The sequence below is a fragment of the Salarias fasciatus genome, chromosome 6 (assembly GCF_902148845.1).
Source record: "Salarias fasciatus chromosome 6, fSalaFa1.1, whole genome shotgun sequence".
Lineage (NCBI taxonomy): Eukaryota > Metazoa > Chordata > Actinopteri > Blenniiformes > Blenniidae > Salarias > Salarias fasciatus.
Genome location: NC_043750.1, coordinates 34,977,868 through 34,994,280, shown reverse-complemented (window position 1 = coordinate 34,994,280; position 16,413 = coordinate 34,977,868). Strand labels below are relative to the sequence as shown.

The following is a 16,413-nucleotide window of genomic DNA, read 5'->3' as shown; positions in this document are numbered from 1 at the left end:
CAAGCAGTGTTTCTGCACCCACTCATTTCACACCGCAAAGACACTGCAGACTTTCAGCCTGCAACATTTACTGAGAAGTATCATGTTGCATCACTTATGCACTTAGAGATTATTATCGCTGGTTGGTGATGTCCTCATAAAAACACATTTTCAAAAGTTAGCTCTAAATCTAATAAAGCTTTACATCTACACAAATGCAGACGTGTCCACATGTTCACTCAACGTGTCAATATCTAAAAATAAAGTGGAAAAATGTACTGACAACGCATCAGGTTAGTGGCTCTCAGGTCTAAGTGACTACTGTTGCTGATTTGGCAGGCTGATGAAATTAATGTGAACTGCACAGTGGTGTTGTAGTTAGTACTGTAACTGTTACGAGCCAGAATTTTACTGTTTTAATTCCAGGCTTGTATGCATTTCAAGAATGATTAGTGACCCTAAGTTCCCGTCAGCGTGGATGTAACGTGTGTGCTCACTCTCTCTAAAAAAGAAAAAAAAAATTGTAGCTGTCACATTTAGCCCAGTTATGGGCTAAATGTCACCATTGTAATATAGAATACCATATGCTTTCAGCTGCAGGGATGTTGTTAGAAATACATATCTGTGCATAGAGCTTAGTGTGCTGTCATTTTTGACCAAGAACACTCATAGGGAGAAGCAAGCCAACATAAGTTCCCCATGAGAGGATTAATTGCTGTCAACAAGCCAAGTTTGCTTTGTCATCGGATAGTTATCTATTGTTTCGTTTTGGCCATTATTTAGTCATTAAAATCATAGTGGTTTATAGAACCATTTTTATGGCTATTTTTTCTGAAGTTATGGACGACTCCAAGTTCAACTTCAACACATTCTACTGGGCGGAAGCACTGTAGGAAGATTTATTTACTTTTAATTACACTTATATATTTTGTCTTGACACTTTTAAGTCGCCTTGCAAGGCTTAAAAGAGACAACACAAATTATACACGGGTTTAAGTCAAAGTTCTTACAAAAATAGTAATTACGCTTCTGAAGTAGTAACAAAAAAAACCCAAAAACAGACTCTTGTGTTCACGCGCTTTGTTTGAGACAACAGTGGTGGACGGATTCCAAGCCTGAATGGGACTCAACCAAATGAATCAACTCTGTAGGGGTCAGTACATGCCATATCGTTAGGTACTCGCGGTTGTTCTGGAGATTTTGTGATTATTCCAAATTTTTTGTCACTTACTCATCCAACATTTATGGGTTTTCTGAAATCAGGTGAGAAAACTAACAGCGAGTTGCTGAAAGTGGAAAACCAAAGCAGCTCCCCCCCTCGTCCGTAATGGTTCGCCCCCCCGCTGTCCTGTTGAGCGTACGAACTGTTTTGACTGACACCGGAGAAACTCAACGAGTTTGACAAGTTACCGATCGGTAAGTGAAGAACTTTTTTAAGATTCAGACTTTGTTTTCGCCCATTTACCGCCCGTTTGCGTCCTGAAAACCTCTTATGGTATTGTTACCTCATAGGTAAAGCTTTACCAACTCAGCGGAACTCACTGACAGGTTGAATCCTGTAGTTACCTCTGTGAACTAGTCGACAACAAACTGGAAAACAGTGTCTTTAAAGAGCTAAAACTGCTTTAATTTTAAACCTGATGTTCTAGAACACGTTCTCATTTAGTACAGGTGTTCGAAAGATAAACACAGACTCGAATTCTGGAGTGAATGACGTTTTCTGTTTGTGTCTTGTGCAACTACAGGATAGCTGTGAGTAGCAGGCAGAGACTTTTCTGTTGTAGCAAATGAGAGAAATGTTAATAACAGGGTCCTGATTTTATTCTGAGTTGAAACTTTCCACTTTCTGTAAAATCCACAGTAAACCTATAATTTGTCGTCCTCTGTTGAATGAGAGAGGAGAAGTTTGGATTACAATTACAGTGTAATTGTGTGTGCACAGTTCACACATGCCTGGATATCTGTTGTTTCCATGCAGATTTTCTCGTTTTGTCTGCCTGCAGATGTCCTCTTTACATGCTGTCTTCTCCCTTCAGATGTCCTCTTTACATGCTGTCTTCTGCCCACATTTGTCATTTGACTTACTTTCTATAACTTCACATCCACATCATGGCACTCGACAATGGAAAAACTCCCTGTTTAAAGGACTCAACCTCAAACAAAAGCAGGCTTTTGGGTTTCAGTAATGGTTCATGACCCAGGGGCAAGAATGTCCACAGTGGGGCGCCAGGCAAAAAATTCATCTCTGAAGACAGGCGTCAGATGTTTCATACATTTAAGAACAACCCTCAACAGTCCAGCATCTCTTTATTTACTTTGAGCTAGAACAAGATAGCATGTCTTTTGGCCTTTCTTTTCTGTCTTTAGCTCTCCCACGAAGAAAACTGTGACCATTTATTTTCAAAGATTAGATAATGTGTTTCTGAGGCTGTGGCTCAGGTGGATTGTGTTGTCTTCTCTCTCCCTCTCTGAATGTGATTGCTTCAGCAGTATAATGAAGTATTTAAGTAAAATCCATCCTTGCTTTACTGGGAGAGTTTCCGACAGCTTTTCACAAGCTTATGACAAAGAGAATTAGTAGCAAATTGGCTAAAATTCAAACAAATAGCATTGACAAAAAAGAAAAAAAATTATCTATCAATAGCTGTATGGATGAGCCATGTCTCAAGTTGTGTCAAAACATTTGATGAAGGGTTCCTTTTTTAAGCATACATCTCATGAATGCAGATTAAAGTATATCTAATACTGAAAAACACAACTTTGAGTACATTCCAGAGGTTGTATCTGATAGTGAAGTAATTTTAGACAAAACTCTGCTGCACCTATTCTTAGTGAAGAATGTGTGCCTGTCTGCCGCCTCTGACTGAAAGCTGCAGTGTATTTGAACTACATTGTTGTCTGATGCCATGCTTACAGCAGCTCTGTGCTCCCCGTGGCTTTTCTCGGCAGTGTGGGAACAGATTAGCCTGCAGTTGTCGAAAGCTCTCAGGATGGAAGCCACTTTACACTGTTCCCTTATTCCTCTGTATCACTGTCACATGTTCTGATAATTGGATTGTTTCTGTTGGAAATTGCCATGCTGGTTAAGACTTGAAGACTTCAGTGTCGTCATTGTGAGTTGAGCTTGTTTTACAGTTGTCAATGTGTCATGGGGATTTTTTTGCTTGTTTTCACTCCATTTATTTCCTATTGTCAAGCATAACTCTCAGCTGAACCTGTCACCCAGCTTAGATCGACATTGAAAAGACCTACGGTACTTTCTGCTGTTCCCCCCCAGTATATTTTATTTGGCAGATTTGCAAATCAACCCTGACCTCCGATTAAGCTGTCACAACTGTTTTTCCAACTCCCCCTGTATTGTCCTCAGACTGTACTGTTTCAGCAAAGAAAATCAGCAGTCACATTTACAGCATACACATTGGAATAAGGTGAAATGTGATGCTTTTTGCAGTATTGATGAATTAAAGTGGCACAAGAAAAGAAAAAGCTAATAAGATGTGTAGCATAGCAAACGTAGGGAAAGTGTAACATGATCCCACAGATATTTGCTAATGAGAAAAGTATGTTTGAGTTTGAGCGAGGGAAGCAAAGAGTGTATGTGTGCTCTGGGTTTTCTGAACAGGGCCTGTAAAGTACAGTAAACTGAAATAAAGGATTGAAACTGATGCCGGTTGAATGACATTGTTGGAGCACTCAGTCATTAAGGCAGTGTGTTATTGACTGATACTCAAAGCTGCGCCCAGCCTCAAGCATGCTGCTTAGATCGACGTCCCTGAGGACTGAACCAGAAAAACCCTCACCACACGATAAACATCCGAGCTTTCTGCGCTGCAGTCTTATCCGGAGCCTTTTTAAGTTCTGTACCCATTGTGTTGTACACACTGCACCACGAACTCTCATCAAAGACGTTCAGCTCCTGTCTGTGATATGGTGGACACTTTTCTGTCAGGCTCTTTCCTGCGAGTATTGCTTTACTCTGCTCTGTAGTCTAAAAACTTCTGAACTGGTCATTTAGAGCCTTTGTCATAGTTTGTGCAAAATAGAAAAATGTTGAGGCTTTGTTGAATATTGAATTTAGTGTGTTTTCTCTTCATTGTTGTATTTCTGCAACATCAGTCACTTTCTGTAAAGTACACACAGGATAACTACAAGAAAGCAGAAAAATATCTTTCTTTCGTCATAATATTCACATGAACGCATGAATCCTAAATGTGGTATCATCGTTTCTGGTTGAGTGGCCACTTCTGCTGGGGTTTGTGTAAACAGGAAACAGATCTGATGCTTTATGTTTGGCAAACCCAGTACTCACAGTGGGACACCCTCGACAGACTGTTAGCCCATCACAACGCAAACGAACTAACAGAGAGAATTGTAAAAATATTGAGGCTGAAAAATTACATTGTTTAACTGTGTGTGATCCTCAATATAAGTTAAATCTTTCTCTGTGCCATGTTAAATTCCCTGAGTCATGAAGTATACAGTTATTCTGATCACCTTCATAGTTAGCTGTGATGTCCATAGAGCAGAGTTTATTGCTGTTGTTTGTGTTTTATCGCACTCTGCTTTGCTCTTTCAAAGCACTCCAGGGATTTATTAGTGTTCAGCAAGCCACATCTGGATTTCTTTTCCTGAATTCTCACCTCATGCTTCGTTATATGAGCAAAAGCTCGGCTTTAAAGCAGCAGGATGTGTGAGAAAAGTCTCTCATACAGTCACATTTTAGTGCAAAGACCAGAAACACACACAGGCATACAGAGGAACCAAGTGACTTCCCCAAACTCCCACGTCTGACACTGTGATTGTGACAATGCATCATTCTTCCTCTACCTCTGAATATTCATTTCGGCGACTGACCACTGTCCACATCACAGGCAGACGCACAATGGATTTCTCTGAACTCTGAAGGATTACATCCTTCACGAAGCTGAACCTCATGACTCCCTGACGTCACACTTATTGTGATGCATTTGTATGTGTATATAGATGTGTTCATCAGGAATCTAGTGGAAGTAACAATACAAGTTCGCAGAAGATAGCAATCACAAAAAGAGATTGGAGCTTTTGATTGAACGCTGAAGCTGAAGCAAAGTAAAAACCAACAATATTAGAAAGTAACATAAAACAAACTACAGCACATAAAATGGAAGATTACTATTATCCTACTATGGAATGCTATGATACATCAGAAGCTGTTAACATGTGTGACATTAAAGGTGCTGTAGGCAGGATTTTTCTGTGTTTTCTTTGGATTAAATGTTAGAGTATCCATTGATAATCCTTTAGGAGTGTAGCATAATTGCACTACCGCGAGGGCGCAGCGTTTCCATCTGTCTCTGTTCTGAGCTGAAAAGGAATCTCGACAGCTCCAGGTATCTTTGACCAATCAGAAGAGCCCCTGAGGCTCTAACCGTGATTGGTTGAGGGGCGTTCGTCGCACGTTCTTGTGGGAGGGGCTTAACTTGCGTAAGGGCGTGATGTCAGAGAACACAGGACAGGATTGGCTGTGCTGGGTTTCAAATCGCTATCTTAGATGGGTCAAATCACCATCTTACTTAGGTAACCCGAAGCAAGATGGCGGAGATGCCGAATCCTGCCTACAGCACCTTTAACTAAACATTTATTGGTGCAAAGTGCAACTGAAGACAGGAAGTGCTATAACTGGTTGTCATCTAAATAGTCTTTGAGGTTTGTTTCCTAGAGGCAGCGTGAAAGCACTGATCACAACAAGCAGGAACACGACAGGAGTGTTCAAATTCCAAAGGCTGTCCGCAGGCATTTCCCCCTTTTACCTGGGCGCCGCCTCTTCCTCATTGATCCCACCTCTCTCTCTCTCTCTCCGCCAGGTAGAGCACCATGGTGGAAGTGGAGTGCAGGTCTGAGCAGGTGAGGGCGTGATCCCTCTGCTTTCCGTCGACAGCAAGGTCGACGTGGAGACAGGACTGTCAGTGGAGACGAAGAATGGCCCGGAACGTTAACTTCGACCTGAACCACCCTCTGATGGAGGCTGGACTGGAGTAAGTGTGTCTCTCTGTCTCTGCGTCTTTTTCTCTTTGGTTTGGACCGAGTCAGTCTGTCAGCCAAGGAACTCAAATTCCTTCTCCACTGTGGGAGTGGGAGGAAAGGATTAAACAGGAAGACAGTTCATAACGAACACTATCTGTGGGCTTTCAAGTTTTTAGTTGTTTTGTTTTTCTCTCTTGCCTTCATGGGAGCGGCTGCTGACTTTCTCTTTATAGAGGCTGGTTGGGTGGGACACTTGTTTGAATGTCTGTGTGTGCTTTTTTTTACTTCCTTTACTATTTGAGTACATGTAAGTCAGGAGGAACTGAACTGGGTGTTTGTGCTCATGTTTTGTCCAGCTGTTGCTTCACCGAGATACAAACAGTCACTGCTGTCCGCTTACAGTACATCTACAGCAGAGTCAATGTGTGTGTATGTGTGGGTCAATGTGTCTTGTGACCGCTGTTCTCCAGAGGATTCCGGATCTGCCTTCTCTCATCTGTGCTGCTCTCTTTCCTGTCTTTGTGTCCGTCCGTTACTCCATGCCTCTGCGGGTCAGGAGCCCGGCGGATGAGGAGGGTGTTCACGACTCCTTCAGCCAGCTGATAGCGGAGCAGAGTCAGAATGGAGGACCGGCCGATGCCTACGAGCTGCAGCGGCTGCAGAGAGATCTGGACGAGGACCGAGGTACTGTCACATCGTGGAGTTATTCACAGATTTCTGTATTGTTGAAATATTTTAATTGTCGTTTAAAGTGCATGCCTCCTGTCTGTTATCAGTCCTCACTGAGCGCAGTGTTTTACAATTACTGCCATTCTTGAGTTGGTGTTGTCATAATTAATCAGTCCTACTTCTTATTTTGTTACTCCTTGTTGGTTTCGTTATGTTAATTGTTATTGCTTTTTAGTTAATGTATCATTTTCTATGTGTCCTCGTGGGTTTGCCACAGCTGCACAAGCTTCTTCTACAATCCGGAGGTGTCAAATTTGTCTGTAAATTCAGGTGTGAGTGATTGTCTCAGTGTTGTCCAGAGGTCATCCTCCCCATCAAGGCTGGCTGAGACTCATGTGAATGGAAAAATGGATCAGTTTATGAACCGAGAGCTTCAAAACAAGACTGAAAATTGAATTTAAATGCGGTTTTCTCAGGTGCTAAAATGCAAAGCTGATGATTGGATCTTGAAAAATAGAGTTTTTTGTCGCTTTGAGTCATCAACACTGCGGACTGTTGGTCTAATTCTTTTTTCCAACAGTCTTATGAGGAGGAGCGCATAGTCAACGCACTGAGGTGGATAAGACATTACTGCAGAAATTCAAAGTTGTGGTCAGAAGAGTTGTATTTGGGCTCATCTGTACCATGGAGGGATAATTTGTTTTACATCAGGCTACTATCACGAAGCCCTTCTGCTGTGTGAACGTTGATCAGATGATCTTCTTTGTTCTTGGACTGCCGGCAGTTTCACTGGTTTTCATGTTTTTCTTGACTGATTTTTGTTTGTTTTGTTTTACCTACAGATGAGGTGCCCTACCTGTCCTCTCCTCCACGGGTGATTAGGGGAAGGAGACAGGGTCAGAGGGACATGGAGTGGGAGGACGATGTAACGCAGATAGACCCCCTGGTGGGTGAACGGTGGTCTTCGGCCACCATGAAGATCCTGTCCTCCATGCCCAGCCGGACCATTGGTGAGTCCTGCTGAGAGAATTTGGATACACGCAACATTGAAAAATAAATTTTTTGAAATTGGACATTTACATGAATTACATAATAATTCTTTACCTTTGATTTAATTTAAACACCCAGCACCTATATGCGCCATATTTGCTACACAAAATTACAGTATTACCGGCAGGGGTTGTGAGGTTAACTCTTTTACGACTTTGATTGCCTGAAGGATTATTAAGCTCTGCTGCAGAAGCAGAAGTAATCTCCTCCCAGTTTTACAAGGTGGATAAGAGACACTGAACTTTCTGAAACTAGAGAAAAGCAAACATAAACTCAGGAAATTCAAACGTTTCACAAAGACCTGAGCTCCTTTATTTCAATTCTACCAAGAGTTAAGTATACCTCTTATGGACCAGGCTGAAGAGGATGATGATGATTCGAGGCCACCGCTCCCTAATTACCATCACTTTGTTTTTTTTGTTTTGTTTTTTTGTTGTTTTTTTGTTTTTTACGTTACAATGAAAGCTGCTAGATGCCACGTTATGTTTCTTAAAAGAACAAAACTGAGCAAATTCTCGTCTGTTCTTCCTTAAGATGATAAAAGCTGATTTTGATCATGTTTGTTTATCCGGACTGCCTGGTTACTTTATGATTTTATGGCTGTGTATCTGTCAAAAAAAAAAAAAATGAATGAAATATGTGTATTGGTGAGCCACATTATCCAGTATAACTCCAGCATTCAGTTTAGGGCAATGACTGTAATTTTCAAATATGTGACGCATTACTGAATGTTATCTGCGACTGGACGGTCATATTGCTGAAGTCCTGGACTCCATTAAGGGTCTGACAGCTGTGTTACAAGGTGAAATAAAACATGCCTGCTAGAGAATGAAGGCATTTGACATCGTAAGATTCTGACAAGACTAAAGTAGGTCAAGTTCCTCTGTCAGCTCAGCAAGTGTTAACCACACTCCATCTGTCAACCTGAACCTCATCGATGAAACTTAAGGTGCTAATTCTGGAACTGCTGACGTCTAAAAGTCATTCGTGATGATTCAGTTCACTTTACCAGAGAGGATCAGTTATATTGCTGATGTGGAGAGAGAGAGAGAGAGGGTAGACTTGGATCCAAATAGTTCTGATCCTGTTTCTGAACCCCCGTGATTGTTTTCCAGGCCGCAGCAGAGGGGCGATCCTCTCGCAGTACTACAACAGGACCATGAAACTGCGGAGACGCAGGCAGAGCCGACCGGCCATCCAGGACTTCTCCCGCTCTGCCCGGCCGAGCATACGGGGCCACGGCATGGAGGGGGACAGCACAGACGCCGAGGGCACAGAACGTGAGGAGCGCCGCCCGCGCTCATACATTTCTCCACATTCTGAAATGAAAACTTATCGTTTTGGTGTTTTACAGTGAATAAAAGGGAACGCCTGGTGAACAACCTGCAGAACCTGTCGGTGGGGGACAGGGTGAGAATGCTGCGGGGCATGCCCCTCAGTGTGGCTGAAAAAGGTGAACTCAGGTAAAGAGCGCTAGTTTTCCTCTTTATTCCTGTTACAGATCTGTTAATTAGTCTGAATTTTCCTATTTTTCCTTTCATAGGAGGTTAACAATACAAAAGGAGAAACACACAGTTTCTGGAAAAAGGCTTCACTGCTGCAGTCGGGTCAAATACTACATCATCATCGTAAGTCCTTCACAACAGCAGAATCCAACTGAATACAACTAAAGGCTCCGAGCATCTGGGTTTTTTTTTTAGAAGTTCAGAAGTTTTTTTTAATTCATAAGTTCCTAAAATGTAGAACGTGGCTTTTAGAAAGTTTGATGCGACACGCAGTTTGACTTCATGTACTTTACAGTCCGAGAGTCATCTAATGTCTGCAACATTTTTCACATTAAACGCATATAAAACGGTTAAAGTTAAGTTCTCATTACCTCCTGGAGAAATACTGGTCTAGAGACAGAAAGAGACTAGTGACCACTGACCAGTCCTTCATGTTTTGTTCATAGGTTGGTAGAAATCTTTTAAACCTTTTTTGGTGAAACATGAGCCGCGTTTCCACTGGAAACAACAGACAAATGTCTGTGTCCCAACGGGCACTGTGAGACGTGAAGATCGTCACATCTGCGTTGTGTTACATTTAGAGAAGATTAGATATTCTGTTAAAGCCACATTTTTTTGGTTTGAGAGCTCTAATTACAGCATGCACTGCACTATCCAGGTCAAAGCTGAACCTGCTGCAGCTGTTTTAGTGATGTGAAATGTGATCCTCGTCATCCCGAGTGACTCATTTTCAGTACCTTACGTGCAGTTTTCAGCCAAAAGGTGACATGATGCAATTTTTGAGAAATATTCCCCAAAAATTTGAACGGCAGTATAAACAAAACATGGCCTTTCCGTTGTGAGAATGTATTACATGGTAAATACATGGTAAAAAAAATAAAGTTTGGCATTGCTTTCCTCCAATACTGAGTGACAGATTATTATCAAGAGGAATAGTAAAGGAAGATTTTTACAGCTCAGGTGTGTTTCAAGTCTACTTCACATCATTAGGCTGAATATATCAACTTCAATATAGTTTTTTTTTTTACATAAATTAAACGGATATTATATTTCTGCGTAAATTAATGCGCTAAAATGCATCACATGGTGAAAAACACGTGGTAATGAGATTGCACATTGCCCACATGTTGGTGTTGTTGCACATCACCCTATTTCACATTATTTCATTTTAGTGACTTGTGCAATGTCCTATTGCTCTTGCTTAACTCATAAAAACGCGTGTGTGCCAATGATGTTACACAAACTTTTGCACACATGGTTAAACCATTGTGTAAAGAAAGGCATGTATTACACATAAAGTGAAATATTTCAGGTTTTTTTTTTTTTTTGTCATTTTAGCTCATGAAGTCATGAAAATCGATTATCTAACCAGAAAAGGGTCCCGTATTTGGTGAGGTTTTCACATGAGGTAGTTGTGGTTAACGGGTCTGTTTGGCTCTGAGCTTTACGGGTCCAGGTGGGTCCAGATGGGTCCAGGTTTGTCTAGTTGGACCCGTGCAGGTCTCTGATCTGCTGCCCTGTCTCCTCCCAGGCTCTGAGGCATAGCTGGTACAGCTGGCTGTCCTTCCTGCACTCGCTCCAGCTGTGGCAGGTGCTGCTCAAGAGAGTGGGCGGACGCTTCGGCAGCGGCGTCCTCTCGTACTTTGTCTTCCTCAGGACCCTGCTCTTCTTCAACCTCTTCCTCTTCCTGGTGACGGGGGCGTTCATGGTGCTGCCGCAGGCGGTGCACCCTCCAGACGTGTCTGCAGCCAGACGCTCCTTCTCTGGCCTGGAGCTGCTCACCGGGGCGGTGAGCTGCGGCTTCACGTGCAACATACCATCAGATCACAGCTGCTTTCGTATCAGTAACACTTGGTTTGATTGGATATTTCGACCTTGCTGTTACGTGTGCAGGATGATTTTAGGACCACCAAGCAAACCGTCATAACTTCCACAGTAATGCTGAGTGCTGGGTTAAAAACATGGAAATATAGAAAGTGAAAACTAAACGTCTCTCTTCAAACCTCTGTTTTTGTTTCAGGGCTATTTCTCAGACTCAGTGATGTACTATGGATACTACTCTAACTACACTCTGCAGAGGAGCTGCAGAGATGATGGCGAATTGTCAAACGTTTCGGTATCAAATTCAACTGAACTGGAGTGCAGTTCGAAGAGTCTTTCTTACAAAATGCCGCTCGCGTACTTCTTCACCATCGGAGTGGCCTTCTTCATCACGTGCATCATACTCGTGTACAGGTAAAGAGGAAAGCGCCTCCGGGCTCATAATGTGTAACGTGCTGTGCTGCCTCTTTAATCTCAATGCGTGGCCTCTCGACAGCATGTCCAAGTCCTTCGGCCAGAGCTTCAGAATCGACAAATCTCACAGTATTCTGGCCATGAAGGTCTTCTGCTCCTGGGACTTCAAGGTCATCAAGAAAACTTCTGTCAAACTCATGTGTGAGAATATCTGCACGCAGCTCAAGGTACACACGTCGGTTGACAGCACTACACACCCCGCCTGTCTTTGTTATCTTCCCTGTCGCGTACAGTAATTGGCAGACAGGAATGCGATGAGCCGCTGCATTCCTCTTCCTCTTTGTCCCTTTCAGAATTCCTTCGCTGTCCGGTTCCCTCACTTTGATTTATCCTGTCCTCCCGCTTTAGGAATTGCTGGCAGAGATTAATCACAAGCATCTGAAAAGCACCGCGTGCCAGAAGCTGGGGAGACTGATGGTCCACGGCCTGGCCTGGACCATCTGCATCGCGAGCACCACCGCCTGCGTGATCAGCATCTACTACTTCTCTGATTACATGCACAAGGTGGGGCGGGGAGGACCAGTTTTTGAAATGTTGCTATTCCCAACACTCAATCAAATGTGACTGGCTTTGAACAAACTGAGGACTGTCTTTATATTTTAAAGAGAGAACAGAAAAACTTCTGGAAACATTTTCGCCTGTGTTTGATTGTGGCATCGTCGTCTAGGACCCCCTGCTGAACGACGTGAGCCTGCTGGCTCTGCCGGTGGTGGTGTCCCTCATCAACCTGCTGCTGCCGGGCCTCTTTAACCTCGCCGCCTGGATGGAGGAATACAACTCGCCGACTGTGCGCACATACATCGCCATCAGCAGGTACAAGAAGCAGGTTCACAATCACTATCAAAATCTGTTTTTTTTTTTTTGCAGTCACACCACACAATGAATTTGTTTTGGTGAACTGGTGCAACAATAGAAAATAGAGATTTAAAGGACACAAATATATTTATTTATTGATTTCCAGAGACTAAACTCACCACCCCAGCATCACGTTTCTGTCGGAAAATTAGGCAGAATTCGCCTCCATTCTGGCCGTGCTTCTGTCTCTGAGCACCAGCAGTGTTCAGTCTATCTGAAAACTGACTCATTCAGCACTTTTCTGATGCTGGTCTGAGAAATAGTAGCTTATCATGCAACAACATGCTAGATGGCACCTAAAGGCAGAATACTTTTTTTTTTTTTTTTAAGACATTTTTTCTGCACTGTAATAAATAGCTTTATTCAGCATTATATTCAGAATCTTGGTATTGACACTGTATTTTTCAAGGTTTGTGATGGACGAAAGGTTTTGGATGAGTTGTGCAGTCATAGCTAATGTATCAGATTCATAAACTGTCTGGGCTTTCTGTGGATTTCATTGTTGCCAGAGGGAAAAGACTCTGAGACTCAATTTGGGCTTGTTGGATAACTTGGTTTTCATGTTTATCTGATGCGTTACAACTGTGATAAAACTATTCCTGAAAATCACATCCTAGCCATGAAGGTCGGATATACAGTGGGTATGGAAAGTATTCAGACCCCTTGAAGTTTCTCACTCTCTGTGTCATTGCAGCCATTAGCCAAAATAAAAAAAAACTTCATTTTATTTCTCATTAATGTACACTCAGCACCCCATCTTGACAGAAAAAAAACTGGCTGCAATGACACAGAGTGAGAAATTTCAAGGGGTCTGAATACTTTTTGTACCCACTGTAGAGTTTAAACTGGAGAGAAAATCTTTGTTCGGTTGGTAACACTTATTTTCCTGTTTTGAAGGAACTTGATTCTGAAAGTGAGCGTGCTGGGCGTCCTCTGTTACCACTGGCTGGGCCGGGTGGCCGTTCAGCAGGACAGCAACGGCCTCGAGGTAAAATCACCAACGGATTCTTGTAGGAGACGCACTTGTAGCTTTAGTAAAGTCTAATGTTGAGCTTTGGCTTTGACTTCGAGGTTTGCTTGGTCTGTTCTCAGTGCTGGGAGAGTTTTGTTGGTCAGGAGCTGTATCGCTTCCTTCTCATGGACTTCATCTTCACTTTAATGGACACCCTGTTCGGAGAGTTTCTGTGGCGGTGGGTCTCAGCACTAAGTGCTTGCAGCTGTGTGTCCTGTTTGCTGTGTGGAGTAAAGTCATTTTATTGTGTCTGTAGGCTGTTTTGTGAGAAGGTGCTGAAGAGGAGGAGGAAACCGGTGTTTGACATCCCCAGAAACGTCCTGGAGCTCATCTATGGACAGACACTGGCCTGGTGGGAACCTTGTTGGACAGAAGTGCAGTCCTGGTTGCTGTGATTGGTTTTTGTTTGCTATTCAGGAGTTTTTTTTCTGTGTTTCAGGCTGGGTGTCCTCTTCGCACCTCTCTTACCTGCAGTCCAGCTCCTCAAACTCTTCCTGCTCTTCTACGTTAAGATGGTAAAGAAGCCGTTACTCGAAGAAACTGCACAAATCCTCATTTTATTTTATCCCATCCTATTGTTTGTATACAGTATATGTTCAATCCAGGCGCTTTGACAGGATCGCCTTCAGCTTTTGAGGTTTCCTGTTTTGATGTGTTCAGTTTCTTCTATAGATATTCTTCTTATAAATGATGAGGATAATCCAAACCCCAGGAGAGTGTGGAGCACTGAAGATTAAAAAAAAAAAAAAAAAAAAAGACAGAATATCTCATCTGCAGCAAGAAAGAATGTTTGTTTTAAAATAGAATAGAATAGAATGCCGTTATTGTCATCATACAAGTACAGTGAAATTGAATTTAGACAGTATAAAGGAATGTAATCATCCTGATGATGAATTCCACATTTTGTACCGTCTTTGTGTGTGTCCTGTACATTTTTGATAACAGATATTGCTCATAATTTACCAAATATAACATTCCTGTCTGTGCCACTAGAGGGCGCTCGTACACCGCTGTTCGAAAATCAAAACAGAATTCTGTTCTTCGTTTCCCCTCAATCTCTCTGTCTTCACGCTGAGCGCAGTGGTCCGCGGCACAGTGCCGACCTCTGACCCCAGCCTGTGTGTTTGTGTCCTGACAGAGCAGTGTGCTGATGAACTGTCAGGCTCCCAGGAGGCCATACAGAGTCAGCCAGATGACCACCATTTTCATCACCCTCCTCTGCTTCCCATCGTTCCTGGGAGCCTCCGTCTGTGTCACCTACAGCATGTGGAGGTAGATGTTCTCCGAAAGTCATTAAATATTATTTTAATAATGAGCAGCTAAGCAAAGAGGTGAATTTTGTCTGGTTTACTTTTCAAAATCTAAAAGTTGAGATGATCTAAATGATGACCAAACCAGTGCTGATTTCTCTCCAAAAGCCAGAAATCTCCGTGGAAATCCTGGAATCACTTTTCCTTTTGGGTGAAGTGGACTAAGAACCCCCCTCTGAGATGTTCCTCCTCCGATGTCGCATACAGTCTTCCTGCTTTCTGCCCTCAGCATCAAGCCGTCCTCGTCCTGCGGTCCCTTCCGTGGGCTGGAGACGATGTTCCAGGCGGGGAAACGCTGGGTTAAAGACCTGGAAGATCAGGATCCCAACCTGTCGATGCTTGCCAAAGCTCACGCCTACCTGGTGGAAAACCCTTTCTTCCTGTTTGTGGGAGCAGGAATCTTTCTGTGAGTCGTGATCCTGAACCTCATGTGGCTGTCATGTTGATGCTGTAGTTACAGCAGTTACCCTCCGCTTCACCACAGCGGGATGTAATGAACTGTGGCCGAGAGTCGTCTGGCTGTGCTCAGGTTCTCCTTTGTTCTGTTCAGGGTCGTCATTTACTTCCACAGTCAGGTGGTGGACGGTCAGAGGAAAATCATCAAGTTACTGCAGGAGCAGATTCAGAATGTAAGACTTCTGTTTTCTGTCTGTATTTCATGATAACTGGTTTGATATTTTCTGCAATCCACATCCAACTGTTGACCTGTTCTTTATAAAATAGTTCTACATGTTTTATATATGATTATATTCAGAGATTTCCACCTAGAGGGGTCTGGAGTGTTGCGTTCACTCCCGGGACTCCACTGGGTGGACTGAAGCATCCTCAGATGTTAGATGTGTTTTTGCATGTTGCTGATAGTTTCTGGTCATTTCTCTGCTCAGGAGGGAGAGGATAAAAAGTTCCTGATCGCTCGACTGCAGTCGATTCACGAGCGGAAACGCACTCCCGCTCGAAGGCTGGTCAGTCAGGTCAGCCTTCACACACACACACCTGAAACTGCAGCTCTTTCACTTTTCTCACTTCCGCCGTTTCCTCTTCTCCTTCTCAGGACTCGGCGTGTTGAGGAAGGCGAATCTCCAGCAGACTGACTCCTCATTTCTCTGAGCTGCTCTGACATTTGGAGAAATCTTGAACCGGTGGGTCTCGAACTGGAATAAAAACTGGACATAAAGACGAAGCCGACTTGCTGTCGGGACATCTCACGTCAGTAGGGTTCACTGCAAGTGAATCATATCAGGGGAGACGAAGCTGCCTGCCTCATGAAGAGTCGTTTGCGGATGAGTCTCTGGAGGCCAAAGTGAAGCTGCACACTGTAACTGATGACTGCATTAACTGTGTTTGACTCTGATGGAAACGGGAGTTAAACCAGCAGCACGACAGAGCAGAACACACCGAAACTCCTGCGCTCTGAGCTGCATTCAGGTTATTGATCATGCAACACAATGAACAACTCCTTTTTTTTCTGTTGTAGAAGCACTTTTATACTGACTGTGAACAAATAGTTTTTAATCTCAGTTTTAAAAATATTCTGTTAGTATGAATGCTGTAGATGAGATTTTAATTTTGTGGGTGTATTTGTATGCTGTAAATGAGTTTGTTTTTTTTACGTTTTATAGTTTTTTGAGTGTGCGAATGTCTCATTCTGTGAGTAAATGATGTTTAACATAAAACTGCATTTCTGTGTTTACTAATGCTCTCATAAAGTTTCTATCTGCTAGGAGAGACTGTCTTT

At 43.0% G+C, this 16,413-nt stretch overlaps 1 protein-coding gene across 2 annotated transcripts; it reads left to right on the top strand.

Annotated features, from left to right (window-relative positions):
• The first annotated feature begins 1,279 nt into the window (after positions 1 to 1,279).
• tmc6b (transmembrane channel-like 6b) lies at positions 1,280 to 16,351 on the top strand. Of its 2 annotated transcripts, XM_030094815.1 has the most exons (21): positions 1,280 to 1,395; positions 5,823 to 5,993; positions 6,539 to 6,666; positions 7,494 to 7,661; positions 8,817 to 8,981; positions 9,056 to 9,164; positions 9,245 to 9,329; positions 10,738 to 10,995; positions 11,227 to 11,441; positions 11,524 to 11,668; positions 11,850 to 12,005; positions 12,169 to 12,314; positions 13,254 to 13,344; positions 13,449 to 13,546; positions 13,625 to 13,720; positions 13,808 to 13,883; positions 14,507 to 14,640; positions 14,908 to 15,084; positions 15,229 to 15,307; positions 15,563 to 15,649; positions 15,730 to 16,351. In XM_030094815.1, exons 2-21 carry the CDS (start codon positions 5,938 to 5,940, stop codon positions 15,742 to 15,744), a joined length of 2,484 nt encoding a protein of 827 aa, XP_029950675.1. In that variant the 5' UTR covers positions 1,280 to 1,395; positions 5,823 to 5,937; the 3' UTR covers positions 15,745 to 16,351. The 2 variants fall into 2 exon arrangements, 1 of the variants encoding a protein (XP_029950675.1); XR_003931710.1 differs by lacking the exons at positions 15,563 to 15,649; positions 15,730 to 16,351 and having other exon boundaries at positions 14,787 to 15,084.
• Positions 16,352 to 16,413: the final 62 nt, after the last annotated feature.